Here is a 15802-nt window from a genome sequence, read left to right as displayed (position 1 = left end):
TGTGGATAGGAACTTTCAATCTTCAAACCATGTCACGACGGACCAATTTGACCCTAGGATTAGACCTGCTAAAAACATGTGTACCAATAATGTCCTAGGCCAAGAACGTCACCCAAGTCTAGGATCTACGATGTATTGCTGTCCTTGTCTCTTTAGTATTCATAGGCATTTAGCTTTTGCACGTGGTTAGGGCATGTAAAGAAAAGCCAGATGACGTAAAGTGAAAGATAACAGCGATGTCACCAAACTACGATTCAAAATTAAATCAAAAAACCCATATATATTGAGAACCTATTATACAATGAAAAAAGAGGTATCCCCTAAAATAACCATCGCCAACCTGTAAAAAAAAACAATTTGCTAACCATAATACACATTAAAACACAAAAAGAAGCTTATGATCGCTCGCCACGGAGACGACGAGCAAGAAGAATGTCCTTAGCTTGGATGGTGACACGCTTTGCGTGAATAGCGCAAAGATTGGTGTCTTCAAACAAGGAGACAAGGTAAGCCTCGACAGACTCCTGAAGGGCACCGATAGCGGAAGACTGGAATCGAAGATCGGTCTTGAAGTCCTGGGCAATTTCACGAACCAAACGCTGGAAAGGAAGCTTGCGAATCAAAAGCTCAGTTGACTTCTGGTAGCGACGAATCTCACGAAGAGCGACGGTACCAGGTTTATATCTGTGGGGCTTCTTGACACCACCAGTGGTTGGGGCAGATTTGCGAGCAGCCTTAGAGGCGAGCTGCTTACGAGGGGCTAAGCGAGTTTAGAAATTAAAAAAAAAAAAAATAAATCAACAAAATATTGAAAAATACCTTTGCCACCAGTAGACTTGCGGGCGGTTTGCTTAGTACGAGCCATTATAAATGTTGTGAGAGAGTAATAAAAAAGAAGCGCGAAATGATGATGGTATAAAAAAAGAAAGAGAGACCAAACGTGGGCGGGCGGTGCTTTATAGGAAAAAATGGCGGTTGTGATGATGAAAACCCTTGCCGCGGTGTGAAAACGTGGGTGCGGATCAAAAAAAATGGATTGTAGATTTTGCGAAAAAGTTGGGTGCAAATTGGCAAAATTGCGGCCTGTTTTTGCGCCTTGGATTCGCGTGCTGGGAATGCTGGCGCGGAATGCAAGAAAAAAAAAGGCCGGCGCGCGGAATGCAAGTTTGATCCTTATTGCCCTAGCCCTGGCACGGCCGGGCTTTTATAACGCCCGCGATCCCCTCCTCCGACAAGCTTTTGACCGAACGCAATCTAACAGTATCCACTACACCTCGAATTCGACCTAGTGTTTATATTTTCTACATAATTGTAGTTTTTTTTAAATCAAATTTATATTATCATAAGCAATGTCTGGACGTGGAAAAGGTGGCAAAGGTCTTGGAAAAGGGTAAGCAAATTGTTGGATTGTGTTTGCTGTTGTGACGTGATTATGCTAACATGCCTGAATCCAGTGGTGCTAAGCGTCATCGCAAGATTCTAAGAGACAACATTCAGGGTATTACTAAGCCTGCCATTCGTCGTTTGGCTCGTCGTGGTGGTGTGAAGCGTATTTCTGCTCTTATCTACGAAGAAACCCGAGGCGTGCTCAAGTCTTTCCTTGAGTCTGTGATTCGTGATGCCGTGACTTACACCGAACACGCCAAGCGCAAGACCGTGACCTCGCTCGATGTTGTGTATGCGCTTAAGAGACAGGGCCGCACGTTGTACGGTTTCGGTGGTTAAATGTTTGGGTTTTTTCACGGTTGTGGTTTTTTTTTGATTGGGATTGTGCGCGTAAATGTATCATAGGTTTTGTTTGAAGTTGCTTGTTTTGCTGTATATTATTAGTAATACGATTACATTGTTTACACCAAAATTGGCTTGTAATGGCTTACGTGAGGCGAGAGTCACCCGATCACGGGCGCTGCTTACGTGAATTCGTCACATACGTAGTGCCGTAACTATGGAATAACTCGAGTGAGGATATGCCTTGTGTCATGTCCAACTCTCATCCATCGCCATCGCCATCGCCATCGCCCAATCTCGATCTCGATCTCCAGTTTCTAGTCCCAATCCAGCTCAGTCTATTATCATCATTACTCAGTCCTGTTTCGAGGCATTTGCTTTCATTTCCCGCCTTGTGTAAATGGCTGATTTCATTCTCTTCGATCAGGTCCAATCTTCGGCTCATCGGCCGTCAGGGTCTGCGTCATCAGCATCAACCGCACCACCACCTGGTCCGCTCTCGCCCGATCTTGAAGCTCTGCTGTTCCCATCTCTATTTTCGATTCCGATTCCAGCGTCATCATCGTCGTATTCGTCCTTCCCAATGAGCTTTCCCCGCCGCGAGTCTTGTTCTTTGCCAGCGTCTTTGTCGTCCACTCCAACCCAGCCATCGTTTCTCGCTGAAGCTGCTGCTACCGCCGCGTCTATGGCTTCAAATTGGTCGTCCCATCCAGATTCTGCTTCAGTTAATGATGAACACATGACTGGCCTGCCACCGTTGTCACCATCTCCAGGCCTGCAGCCTGATTTCGCCCTTCGAGATCCGTTTGCCGTTGATGGAAACCAATCATATACGCCAACATCTAATTCCAATCCTGGTCAATATTCGCTTGGCAGGCGAATGTCAGAAGGTCTGTGTTGTTTTCTTATCATTAAATCCTTTCATACTTACTCTTCTTTTGCTCTAGACCCTGAAGACTTATTAAACCAGTCCAGCTTTAAAAACCCAAAGCTTGAACGCACAATTTCAGACGTTCTTGAAGACGAACTTTATACGCCAAACATGTCTCCAGTTCAATCCACCACCAGCGATGACCTCGTGTTTGATTTTCCTGACCCTGTTACTACTTTATCGAATAATGCATGGGCTGCAAAGTCGCTCCCGGCAACACGAACAGCCTCACCCTCGCCGTCATCTTCCTCATCGTTAAGAGAAATGTCGCCGTTCCGCAAGTCTTCGCCATTTTATCCTGGCCCGCCTGCTGATAGCCCTCTGATGCATTCCCAGTCTCACTACGATCTTTTCCCTAAACTTTCGTCAGTAAAGCCAACGACTTCGCGAGCCGACCTTCTTGCTCCCCGCCCTCAATCGTCCACGTCACATTATAACCACCATGGTAAGCCACTGCAACAACAAGTGCAGCAACTTCAGTTTCACAAGCAACAGAAGCTGGCTAGTCAGTCAACATCTCATTCTCAACAATCCCAACCACAGCGGCAGTTACTACCATCGTCTATGCCTCGTCAGCATTTTGCTGGCCAAACATCACAGCCAATCCAACAGCAATATCAATCTACCACTGGTGGTAAAATGTTTATTGATACTACACCTTCAAAGACCATATCACCGCAAGAAGCCTTAATTGATTTTGACGAATCGCAAACTGAACAGCAGCCAGAATTACAACGAAGCATGTTTGCGCCCACTCCTAGTGTATCGTCATCTACAAGCAGTCTTAATAATATCAAACCTGACCTGGCCGACTCTATTGATAACAAGTTAACTGACTTTGATTTGTTTTCTTCTAATCCAGCGACGCCATTTCCGCGCAGCCAAGCTGACCGGTTTGATGCAACATCACAGTCATCGATCATGTCGTCACCGATTCCATCTGAGAATGATGATGATATGGCAGGCACGGCCATGTCGTCTGTTTCTCCAAGTATACGCAGTATTCAGTCTAACAATCCAAGTGACATAGCGTCATCGTCTGAAGATATTGGAACGTTTACTTGCAGTGAATGTGGCAAACGTTTTCCCAAAGATCACAATTTGCAATTACATCTTCGAACACACGTTACTTCTCCGTCTCGAAAAAAGATCCCGTTGGCTGCACAAACGGGTCATCGTTGCACTTGGATCAACCCATCTACCGGAAAGCCTTGCAACAAGGTTTTTTCTAGGCCTTATGACTTAATACGTCACCAAGAAACGATTCATGCTGCCAATAGGAAAATGTTTAAGTGCGAGCTTTGTGGAGATGACACCAAAACTTTTTCAAGGCAAGATGCTCTTGCAAGACATATAAGGGTACGTCATTATGAACATTATTTATTTAATGGACTTATGTTTACTAATAAGTAATAGGTTAAACATGATAAAACCAAATAAGATGACTTGTGTAATTACAACTTTAATGGTTCACTCATTTTTCCATTTACTTTAATTTTTGCAATTATTTTTTTACTCGGCATATTTGGGTGTTTTAACAAGGTTGTGGATTTTTTTTTTTTTTTACTTTTTTTTTAAAAAAAAATATTAAAATTATATATTGCATTGGTATTGGTATTGGTGGTTTGTATTATCTATTAGAAACTTTCTGGTTTTGTATATCAATTTTACATGTGACATCCATTTTGATTTTGTTTTGTTTTGTCTTTTTTCTTTTTTGGGAGGAGTGTATGGAGTGTATGAAGGAAAGGTTCTATTTTTAAGGAAGATCATTCACGATCAGATGAATTGTGAAGAAAGAAGTAATATATATAAATATAAGTCATATAAATCATCATTGTTGCGAGATTCTTTGGGCAAATTAAATGATCATGGATATTATGACATTGTTTCGCTTGTGAATGAATTGAGTTGCTTGCTCAGAGAGCATTGCACCGTACGTTTACTTCAGTATTTGAATGCATTGTGTACCCCGACGTTGTCACTTCTGGTTGATTTTGGTTTGTGGTTATCATTTTCAGCACGAGAATATATAATTGGTTTTGATGAATAATAATCAGGTTTTTCTAAATTATTATTATATATTAATTATCTCATTGCCATTACCAGACCAAAATCTGTAAGTGAGGATATAAAAATTGCTACTAAATGTCTAATTGCCTTAGCAAATTTATATTTCACCAAATATGAGGGTTTACTTTAATAGGTGGGTTTGTAAGGGTCATTAGGAGGAAGGCATTAGTTTTTTTATAACTATTTTGTTGGAAACATTAGCATAGCAGCTGCCATGGCTTGGAAGATGAGCTTCAAGGTGTCTGAAAGTGCATTTGCCGTTACAGTTGGTACTTGTAAATTGAGTACAACTACAACTATGGGAGGTTGCTCATCATGTACTTGTTTCTGTAGTTTTTGCTGTTCTTTAAGCTCTATCCGTGACAGCTACAAATGATTCTCATCTATTGAGCGAGCAAGCAAATGATCATAATTTAATTTTTACTGAAATAACCTGAGGCTCGATATATTATTGAAAATTACAATAAGTTATATAAATTGAGAATATAGTCAACAGGCTTATCGCATGATAAGTGTATGTATGATTTTTGTCAATGGCGTGTGCTTGTGTTACGAATTTTAAAGATCACAACTGAAGATCATTTAAAAAGTAAATTAAGAAGCGACCATGCGGATTTCTTTACAACAAAAATAAAAGAAATTAATAAAAAACAAGTTGATCATCACATGCTATGATAAGATATCATATGTACGACTAAGCAGTATTCATGACGATAATTAGTGTCAAAGCAAAATATTTAAAAAAACAATAACTACAGTATGAAGATAGCACATGAAGCGGGGGATAGCATCGTTTGATATTGTCAGGATGATAATATCCGAAATGTTTATGGGAAAAATATATAAATAGTATGAGTGCGTTGTCATTTGGTTTCATCAATAGCTATTTCCTTCCTGTAATTTAAACTCTTTCCCGTAAACTTTTTTCTATCTTTGCTACCTTTGTTGTCTATTCAGCGAGGCTAATCTCTTGAAGGAAAGTTAATATTTATGTTGTTGTGAACTTATCAGTGTTTATTTATTTGTTTATATTTATTATTTGTTATAAATAAAATGCTTTCTTTGTTGTCTTTTATTCAGCGAGGCTAATCTTTTCTTGAAGCCGCAAGCCGAACAATCAGAACATGTTGCATAATCATTTTGCGCAAACTGTCAGCCGATCAATGGCGGTGCTTTAATTTTGTGTTATACGGTATTATAGATTTAACGACTGGCATATAGAAAATTTAGGAGGTCTTTTACTGCTGACAGACTCTATATATCGAAATTCGTATCGATGTTCAAACCAAGTGTTATGGCTGTTATGGCACTTTGATTGGTCGCCGTTAGTATGGTTAGAACAACTAGTGCAGAGTTCCCAGCCCCAGTAATAACTTCTCACAATTCTACACTCAACTCCTCATATTATGATTCTATCGTGAATGCATCAAATGAATTTACAATTGTTTCAGGACTGGGAGAAGGCGTTTTAGGTGGCACCACCAACAATGGCAGCTCACTGAGTGCTGTAATTAGTAAGGCGATCACCGACATAATCAGGTACAATGATAGTACTGGTATCCAGAAGACAGTGAATTGGACTACCACTAAACAGAAAGCTAAAGTGTTCTGGTCAAAGACGGTGGTTGTTGGTGCCGCTGTTAACGACATACTACAGAGTATTAACAATACGGTCAGTATAGCTAGTAGTATTATGAAGTGGGTTAGTTTTAGCAACAAAGTCAGCACTGATCAATTTGAAGTGTGCAATACTTATTCATGGTCTGGGTTGAAAGTAGGCGGGGACTCATATGACATAGAAGCGTTCATATATACAGTATCCAAAAATGAGTGTAACATGCAACATAGTACAGCTGTGGAATGGGCAATCCGGCAAGCTTTTGAACAAAAACCCGTAGCATACGATACAGGGGACTGCTTGACATTGTTTAATTCAGAGTCAAGTGTGATGTACATTAAGCGTAGGAGAGAGGGATCAAATACATCATACGGAGAGATATATTGTGCCAGAGTGAATGGATGGGGAGCGCCGAGTCCTTATTATGACAGTTACCAGCTGTATACATAGTGTGTCAGTCGACTGTATATGTAAGTAATATTGCATAAGCATATGGTGGCAGTTGCATTTAATTAGCATTAGAGCATTAGAGAATTAGACCAGCAGAAAATCAGAGCATGAGCATCAGAGCATCAGAGTATTTCATTCCACCCATCGGATGATTATGTGCTTGATTACACATCAGTAAATTTTTTTTTTTCAAAATTTTAACCCCGACCCCGATCCCTTTTCATTTTCATTTTTGATACAAGTTCAAGGTTTTACAACTGATTACCGTTGATCATATACAGATTTGGGATGGCGTCTGCAGCTTGCCAAGAGGATCTGCACATTGGTATGACTAGGCAGTACTCATGCTGACAATTGAAGACAACTGAAAAGTATACATTTAAAGAAATAATAAGCAGAGGAATAATTATAATATGGAGATGTGTAAGAATGTACCGATTTCTCAAAGTTGATATCGTAATCTTGAGAATATATTAATAAACAAACAATCAATATAAAACAATAACTATACCTTGAGAATAATTACTTAAGGTTTCTTATTATCTTCGAGATGGATATCGTTTGATGAAGACTGGTTCCAATCACTCTTTAAGTATTATTCTCAAGTTCCTCCCAACTTCCTCTATCATTCCTCGTCCCGCTTCCTACATCTACCCCACTCCAATCCTATTACCAATCTCCGGATATACGACCTGGTTATGTGGTCGGATATCCTTCATCCCGCTCTATCCATCTATCCCGAATCATATAGTTAACCGTTCCGTAAAACCGGCCATCCCGCTCGATTATACAGCCATCTTCCGATCTCCGCTCAGAACCCGATCATAAGTTAGTAATCAGAGATGGGTTCTGACAAGATGGTACATAAAGAGGGGTAACGTTTCGTGATACAGGTACGAATAATAATGTGCCTTGATAGGAGAATAGAGATAATATTTTATGGGAAAAGAGAAATATAAATGAGTGTTTGGTCTTTGTTGCCTCAATAAGCAACAAGTTTTAGTTCAGTTACACGTTTTTCAGTAAACTTGTATAATTACCGTTCTCGTCCTACCGCACCATATCTCCTAAGCACTCGAGCTTTCGAGTATGAACTTAAACACTCTACAGATGAAATTACAAACTACGGACTCATACGAGTCATGTACTACGAAACTGTCGAGACAATGGAATTTGAACATAAAATAACAACTACCCCACAACCTGCCGGATTATCTTTCATCCGGCTGGAGGAGCAAATGAGCAATGCTCAAAGAGAACAAACCCAAGGAATGCTGGCGGAATTCCAAGACATCTTTTCTAACGCCATACCCCTCGGGCCCGTCATCAACCGGGAGGTCTCTCACCGCATACAGCTGACAGACGACAAATCAAACACCCCACCCTGCCGGGGCATCTACTGCCTCTCTACAACCGAGTTGACAGAACTGCGTAAACAACTCGACATGCTAATAGAGCAGGGTATGATCTCGCCATCCACTAGTCCATACGGCGCGCCGGTCATATTTGTCCGCAAGAAAGATGGTACCCTCCGCATGTGCGTAGACCACCGCGCACTAAACAACCAGGCTATAAAAAAAACCGATACCCGTTACCGCGCATAAACGAGCTCCCGGACAGGCTGACAACCGCCTGAGTCTTTACTAAATTGGACCTCACCAGCGGCTACTACCAAATCCCGGTGCATCCCGAGGATAGACCAAAAACCGCATTTCGGACGCGTTATGGGAACTACGAATTCAACGTCATGCCTTTCGGACTCACTAATGCACCGGCTACTTTCCAGTCATTGATGAACACCGTATTCGCAAAGGAACTAGATGAATTTTGTATCGTATATTTGGAGGACATCCTCATCTACTCATACAACTTCGACGACCACCTGGACCACATGCGAACGATACTCCAACGACTACGCGAAAACGATCTCTTCGCGAAGCCTACCAAGACGGAGGTATGCATGACAGCGAATTCCTAGGCCAGACCGATGGGACAGCCAAGTACGCCCAGTTCCCCGACTCATTCGTGCTGTCGACGAATTCCCGATACCATCCTCTGTCAAGGAACTCCAGTCCTTCCTGGGCTTCGCAAACTATTACCGGCGTTTCATACAAAATTATGCCGAAAGCACTCGCCATTTCACCTCCGCGGTTGGCAAGTCGCGTTTCAACTTTATTGTCTAATTTTCGATGATGAACCAATTTTATTATGGGCTTAACCTCAGCTTATATATGTACAAGTACAGACACAACCCTAGCCTTAACACAGCCACGTACCAGCCACGTACCAGCCACGCACAAGCCATCCACAGCCCAACAAACTTTAACTGGACTCCGGGAATGGCGGTCGATTTCCAACAAACCAAACAAGCGCTGCTCAGCGATCCAGTACTGAAGATCGCCGACCCATTACAACCCTTCACTGTGTAGACGGATGCATCTGCATATGCGTGGGCGCGGTGTTGACCCAAAACGGTCACCCCATCGGGTATGTCAAAGAAATTGCCCGGCGCACGACAAGGAACTATTGGCCATCGTATGCGCGCTTAAAGAATGGCGTCTCTTCCTCTGGGGCCAATCTTTCGACCTCTACACCGATCACCGGTCGCTGACACACCTCTACACCCAGCCAAAACTTAACGATCGACAACGCCGTGCCCATGAATTCCTCCTTGACTTCCAACCTCTCATCCACTACAAAAAGGGCACGAACAACCCCGCAGCGGATGCGCTGTCACGGGTGCAGATCATGGCTTTGAACGTTGAACAGGACTACGAGGCCATAAAGCGAGGACACTTCGAGGAACTGGGGGCCGCTATTTTGGACAACCTTGCGCAACCCACCGACGAAATAACATTTGCTCATGATTAACTCGATGATGACCTCCTCTATTACCCTTCCTCAATCACCGAATCATGGCGCTTTTGCGTCTCCGTTCCCGCAGTTTGTCAACAACTGCTGCGCCTCCACCATGCGACCACTGCCGCTGGCCATGGGGGCTACTATGTCACCCACTCAAAGCTTTCTGGGCGCTATTACTGGCCACGGATGTTCGACGACGTTGCCACCTTTGTGCAGTCTTGCGACCGTTGTCAACGCACAAAGGCCTGCCGCAGAAGGATGCTTACAACCCCTACCGATCCCGCCACAACCGCGGAGCTCTATCGGTATTGACTTTGCCAGCTTACGAACGTCCTCGCGCGGCTACAATTGCGTTCTCGTGGTCATCGACTGGCTCACCAAAATGGCACTTCCTCCCAACCTTTTTAACGATCACGGCTCGACAAACTGCGGAGTTCTTTATCCAACGCATCTTTCCACTACACGGGCTGCCGGATAGCATCGTTAGCGATTACGACCCGCTGTTCGCGAGCTGGTTGGCAAGCCCTGCTCGACCAATGGACCATCGAACCAATGATGCCCACACCAGAACACCAACAAACCGACGGACAAGCAGAACGCACGGTGGGTATCATGAAAAATCTTATCATGCAGAATTTGACGTTCGACGAGCGTGAACAGTGGAATGAGCACCTACCTTTACTCGAATTTGCCTACAACGACTCACCCCAATGCTCCACTGGTCTTACCCATTTTGAAGCCACCTACGGCTTTCACCTCAAGGATCTGGACAAGCGGCGAACCTCATTGGTTCCTGCGGCCGCCGAGCTCTCATAAGTCATGCATAACATCTGGACACGTGCCAAAGACGCATTGATGCATGCGCAGCAACGACAAAAGGCGGCTACGGACCGCTACCGCCGCGGGGCATCCCATTACCGCCCAGGTGAGTGGGTCTTCATTAAGAATGCTCTCCGGGACCGTCCCAGTTTATCCGATCCCTGCCATGGTCCGTACCAGGTCCTCAAACAGGATACCCATTCGAATGTCACGGTACGGCTACCCACTACATCGCGCCATTCGCCCACCTTTTCGATCGACAAGGTCCAGCGCTAACGGTGCCTGCCTCCGGAGAACTCTACACTACCGGAGGATGAGAACGTCTACGATATCGATGGAATCCTCGACTCCCGCCTTCAAGGGCGCATCCGAGAATACCTCGTTAAGTGGACCGGATTTTCCTTTGACCACAATCCTGGGTCGCGGCCAAGGACCCCTCCCCAGCCGCACTCTCCGCATGGCACCGTCGCATTGCTCCTACCTAGACTTGCCTCCGACCTCGTCACCATCACTATTCCGTTTTCTACATCGATTCTCTCACTACGTGGCCTTGTCTGGTGGGGGAGTGTAACGTAATAGCCCTGCTGAAACGCACTGACTAAGCCTATGTCAACAATCTTGTGCGGGCAACCCTGGAGAGCCGACCTGCGTGACTGCTAACCAGGACGCAAGAAGAGGAGGAGAGAAATTATTATTATTATTATTATTATCGATTGTTTAATCAAAAATACACATACATTATGACTGACTCCAATCCATCGCCATCCGCCGACCCTGCTGTCACGTCACACCACCCATGTAAAATTAGTGTTCGTTAATGTATGGCGAAATCAAACACAACCCCTACCCTTAACTATACAAACAACTCGTTTCATAACAGATCGGAATACCAAACTTGAATTGGCAAAAAGCGGATCGGGGTCGGGGTCTTCCTTCCCTGCAAAAAAAGAAAACACGAGCAAAAGTGCTCGGAATTTCCGATTAAATTTTTGCAACAGTTAATGATACGAGACATGCACCGCACCCATGAACACATATATACTTTTACAACACTTCTATGAAGCATCCGACATGCATATTTGGTTTAGAATTCCTGGAGTGGAAATATCCGCGTCATGAGCGAAAGCGCTCAGAATTTCGTATTAAATAATTACAAAGTTAATTACAGATACGAGATATGCACCGCACATATGCACCGCACATATGAAAACACATATGGCACCTCATGCAGATATGATTAATGGCTGTTCATGAAGATTTACCATTTTGACTCACACCAGAAATTTAAAATGTGGGAATCAAATAAACGATTCTGCTTGATCCTGCTTTCTTGCTTGATTGTGACATGCATATAAATGTTGAGCACTTTTCCACTTGGAAGGAACTCACCCCGATTATCTTAATCTTTTTAATTATTACTACCAACAGAATGATTTCAATTTTTGCTTATTTGATTTTGTTAATTGGTTCAGCAGTATTCTGTGAAGGATTTTTCATAAATACGACCGAGATTTTAGAAGTTTCAACTCCATTTAGCTCGAATGGAGTAAGCTACGAATATAATCTAACGGCAGGTGTCATTTATAAATATGATAACCAGACATACGTCGACGTTGATTATGTTAGTTCTGGAATCACTAGGCGAGCATGGACGATAAGTGCTTATGCTGTCCTTACCAACTCGGTCGGATTTGCCGCCGCTCAACTATATCATGCGATTAGTGATCCCGAGACAAATTATTGAAGTTAATACTACAAGTTTAGTTGATATGTATGCTAATTATGCATATGACATGAACTTGACTTGTGACGCACTAAGTGATCAGATTGTAGATGATGTGGCGTCTGTCACTTCAACTTCAATTGGGACATACGGAAAGAACATAGGCTACGATAATTATGTTAGCGGCTTGGTTGGGTTGTCATCGAGTTCTAATCTTACGGCTATTTGCTATAAATTGAACAGCCTGTATGAGGATGACGATGATGAATCTTATTTAGAAAAGAGGTGGACAACTACTGGTAAGATTGCTTGTCATCGAAATCACGGTGCCACAAATTCCGACTGCGCGGATGCTGTTTCAATAATACCTTATAATGGTAGTGACGGTGGCGTGAAGTTTGCTGTAGTCAAGGGGGATTGTGCTGCAGTCAGATATAAGTCATACGCCGGCCAAAACTGGAACTTTCATGGTTATAAGTCAGATGCAGTTGAGATTACATTGAACTGCTGGATTAATAACTATAGTGCTAAAAGGAGCGGCGTGGTGCAGGCAACCAGCACAAATGGCAAGGTGTGTGTATGTAACACGAATAATATAAATTCCTGCTACAATTGAGTGTCTTGGAAATGCCCGGCATGTCACTCTACATTGTGTGAATGAATGGTAAATGGAGTTAGGAAGACACAATTACAAAATGGCGGTCTAGGATTCGAAAGATGGGTGTTGTGAAATATATGATTAAAGTTGTAACAAAAATTGCAATTTATTGTTTAGTCCATAATGCGTCATAATAGAAAATTAAAAGATGTTATTCATATGGAGTTACTAGAACGTGGTCATGTATTCTTCTCCGAGCAGAATATGTTGTATCAGCATTTCCTTTTTTATCAATACTTATTTACTATTTTATTCTTATTTTCATCTTCGCCGTTGCCGTTTATACCGTTTTAGCTAATAACCAGAATAACACATTTAGTAGGAGCATCAGCATCGTGTCTGCTGGACGGGGATTCATTTTTGATAGATTTATATACATGAGAAACCCCGAACCCTTTTACACAATAATACGAAGATTTTTCGTTAGTAAAAGATCTTATTAGCATTTCGTGTAATATGAATTTAATAGAACAGCTACAGCTTGTTTCATTCACATCATTCTATAGCCAATAGTTAACTATAAGACACCAAAATACTTAAGCAGTATGTATGTTTATTATTATTTGAACTATATTATTTGATAAAAAGTTATTTGATTGTTTTAAGTAATCAGCCTTCATTACACAACTGTCTTTAATTTCTATTCATTTTGACTATAATGATGCCAGTGTCACTTCAAAACCACAATAAAAGAAGAGTGCTTTAAAATGGCAAAACTTCCAAAAGCGTAGTCAATCAAAAAGTACATCCAGCGTGGAAAAGCTTAGAATGAGAGTAAGACTTTTAGCTTTTCTGTGCGGAACTAATCATTAAATGCAATGCATAAATGCTATTTAGCACAAAACTCTAAGTCATAGTTTAGGAATTACGAGCTCGTTTAGATAGTTGATTGTCACAAGGTACGATTTAAAAAAAAGCCTGTTATGTCCAATTGATCAGCATATAATAATTTCCCTTAGCTGCTATGGATAGGGGTGAACACGAACACGGTACAGTCAACTTTTTCCTTTATTCGTATAGTTATTCGTAAAATTTTAGGCTTATTCGTATCGTAATCGTACAATATCCGGTTAATTCGTATAGTATTCGTAGTTTCTTTTACGTGAAGCGTAAGATATTTACTCTGACCAAAAAAATTCTCTATGCAAATCTGGCAAACATACGTAAAGTGTTTACCTGTATATGGTAAAGGTGTTACAAATGCAAAATCACGTGCTGAGAAATATTTGATGTGGCCATTCGTATATATTATCTTACTGTATAGTATTGATACCATAGGAAATTAAAAGATTACTTTTCAATATATTATTATTATTATTATTCTCTTATTCTCATAGTTAATACAACGATAATTAAAAACATATACGATAATACAAGTATGAACCCTAATACACGCAAGATTAATTGAACTCTCTAATTTGACAGTAGTTAGTATCTGTACACAGGTACACAGCAAACATTATACCCTATACTAGTTCAATATTCTCACACATGCCGACTATACGAATAATTACGAATAATCAGTTTATTCGTATCGTATCGTAATCGTAAGTAGCCATACGAATCGCGTATCCTGTCCACCCCTAGCCATGCATGATCTGCCTTAAACTTTTCAAAAATTCATGTTTAGGTGTACTGTACTATAGTTACTTGAACATGATATAAAGTATTACAGGTACAAATCTGCGTGCACGAATTAACAGCCCAGTAGGAACGCAAAGAAAAGTATAAAAGCATATTTCCGCCACTTCCCGCATATATAACGCTTGGTATCTTGTATACAACTTAATCTGAAGTTACGATTTTCTGCGAGTTTGTTCCGCATAATTTGGACTCCATTATTACAAAAGCAGGGTAACATTTGGTACGTATAAATCCAATAATGGCCACTTTTATTAAAGAAAAACGATCTCATTTTGTCTTGGCTTACAGTCTGTAAAATACTAATAATTTGGATTTAAGTAGGTTTATTATCTGGTCATTTGATTAAAAATAATATACTGATTTTATATTAAATTCTAGATAAATTAATATGAAGTTCAACATATTATTATCATTTTGGATCATGTTAACTGGATCTTTTGTGCTTGCTGAGAGTGGAAGCAGCAAATATGACATTCATTGTCATCGTAATCATAAGGCTGTACGTAGTGACTGTGAGCGGACGTTGACAATAGTTCAGGATCCTGGCGATAACCACGGTACAGTGAGGAAATGGGGTTGGGGAAGAGAGTCATGTGCGATCGTGGTTTGGCAGACTGCGCTCTCACAGAACGTATCGACAGCCAATGTACGACAAATAGCTGGGCAAATCATAGATGATTGTTTTGAGGGCGAGAAGTCGAAAAAGAGTGGTGTTGTGCAGGGTACGTTTTACGACCCTAAAGTCTGTGTTTGCGGAATGAACAATATGCATGCATGCTTCAAGTAGATGCGCATTTCTTCACGCTCATTGAAATAATCTTATTTAGAGAACCATAGCTCTAACAGAGTAATCAAGGTTGTCGTTTGATTTAGGGAGAACATGGGTAAGGGCATAAATTTGTAAAAAAAAATTAGGGGAGTTTAGTTGGTTTTCATTTTTCTTGTTGCTTAAAGGGTGTAATGTCCCTACCGGCAGGTTAGGGTTGGGAGAATGAATAATATAATCTATTACCTAAGTATATACAATACAGAGTTATAATAAGTAGATATATGAGAAATACTGAAGGCCATTTGAGAAATATTAGAGGTGGTGTGAGAATATTGGACTATTCTAGCGTATTATGTTTGTATATACTGTGTACAGTTACTACCGTCTAATTAGAGGTTACAATTTATTTTGCGTGGATTAGGGTTTATACTTTCGGGGTCGGGGTCGGGGTCGGGGTCGGGGTCGGGGTCGGGGTCGGGGTCGGGGTCGGGGTCGGGGTCGGGGTCGGGGTCGGGGTCGGGGTCGGG

The 15802-nt window shown here is 41.7% G+C and overlaps 6 protein-coding genes across 6 annotated transcripts; 5 read left to right on the top strand and 1 right to left on the bottom strand.

Moving 5' to 3' along the window:
* Nucleotides 1–260: 260 nt before the first annotated feature.
* V1514DRAFT_324366 (histone-fold-containing protein) lies at nt 261–909 on the bottom strand. Its single transcript, XM_066926404.1, has 2 exons — nt 820–909; nt 261–760 (listed from the first exon to the last, which is right to left on the bottom strand). The coding sequence occupies exons 1-2, from the start codon at nt 863–865 to the stop codon at nt 396–398; spliced, it is 411 nt and encodes a 136-aa protein (XP_066785634.1). The 5' UTR covers nt 866–909; the 3' UTR covers nt 261–395.
* Nucleotides 910–1241: 332 nt separating this feature from the next.
* V1514DRAFT_324365 (histone-fold-containing protein) lies at nt 1242–1878 on the top strand. The gene is made up of 2 exons (XM_066926403.1): nt 1242–1390; nt 1455–1878. Exons 1-2 carry the CDS (start codon nt 1350–1352, stop codon nt 1723–1725), a joined length of 312 nt encoding a protein of 103 aa, XP_066785633.1. The 5' UTR covers nt 1242–1349; the 3' UTR covers nt 1726–1878.
* Nucleotides 1879–2311: 433 nt separating this feature from the next.
* V1514DRAFT_340471 (uncharacterized protein) lies at nt 2312–4099 on the top strand (the record flags this gene model as incomplete). The annotated part of the gene is made up of 3 exons (XM_066929026.1): nt 2312–2618; nt 2676–4018; nt 4076–4099. 3 exons carry the CDS (start codon nt 2312–2314, stop codon nt 4097–4099), a joined length of 1674 nt encoding a protein of 557 aa, XP_066785632.1.
* Nucleotides 4100–5735: 1636 nt separating this feature from the next.
* On the top strand, nt 5736–7287 carry V1514DRAFT_324359 (uncharacterized protein). Its single transcript, XM_066926402.1, has one exon. The coding sequence runs from the start codon at nt 6063–6065 to the stop codon at nt 6798–6800; it is 738 nt and encodes a 245-aa protein (XP_066785631.1). The 5' UTR covers nt 5736–6062; the 3' UTR covers nt 6801–7287.
* Nucleotides 7288–12193: 4906 nt separating this feature from the next.
* Nucleotides 12194–12820, top strand: V1514DRAFT_340467 (uncharacterized protein; the record flags this gene model as incomplete). Its single annotated transcript, XM_066929025.1, has 1 exon — nt 12194–12820. One exon carries the CDS (start codon nt 12194–12196, stop codon nt 12818–12820), a length of 627 nt encoding a protein of 208 aa, XP_066785630.1.
* A 1901-nt stretch (nt 12821–14721) lies between these two features.
* V1514DRAFT_324339 (uncharacterized protein) lies at nt 14722–15572 on the top strand. Its single transcript, XM_066926401.1, has 3 exons — nt 14722–14816; nt 14847–14853; nt 14885–15572. Exon 3 carries the CDS (start codon nt 14895–14897, stop codon nt 15291–15293), a length of 399 nt encoding a protein of 132 aa, XP_066785629.1. The 5' UTR covers nt 14722–14816; nt 14847–14853; nt 14885–14894; the 3' UTR covers nt 15294–15572.
* Nucleotides 15573–15802: the final 230 nt, after the last annotated feature.

This window comes from Lipomyces japonicus (genome assembly GCF_038497905.1).
Source record: "Lipomyces japonicus strain CBS 7319 unplaced genomic scaffold V1514scaffold_3, whole genome shotgun sequence".
Lineage (NCBI taxonomy): Eukaryota > Fungi > Ascomycota > Lipomycetes > Lipomycetales > Lipomycetaceae > Lipomyces > Lipomyces japonicus.
The sequence above is the reverse complement of the archived record's forward strand: the minus strand, read 5'-3'. Positions and strand labels throughout refer to the sequence as shown.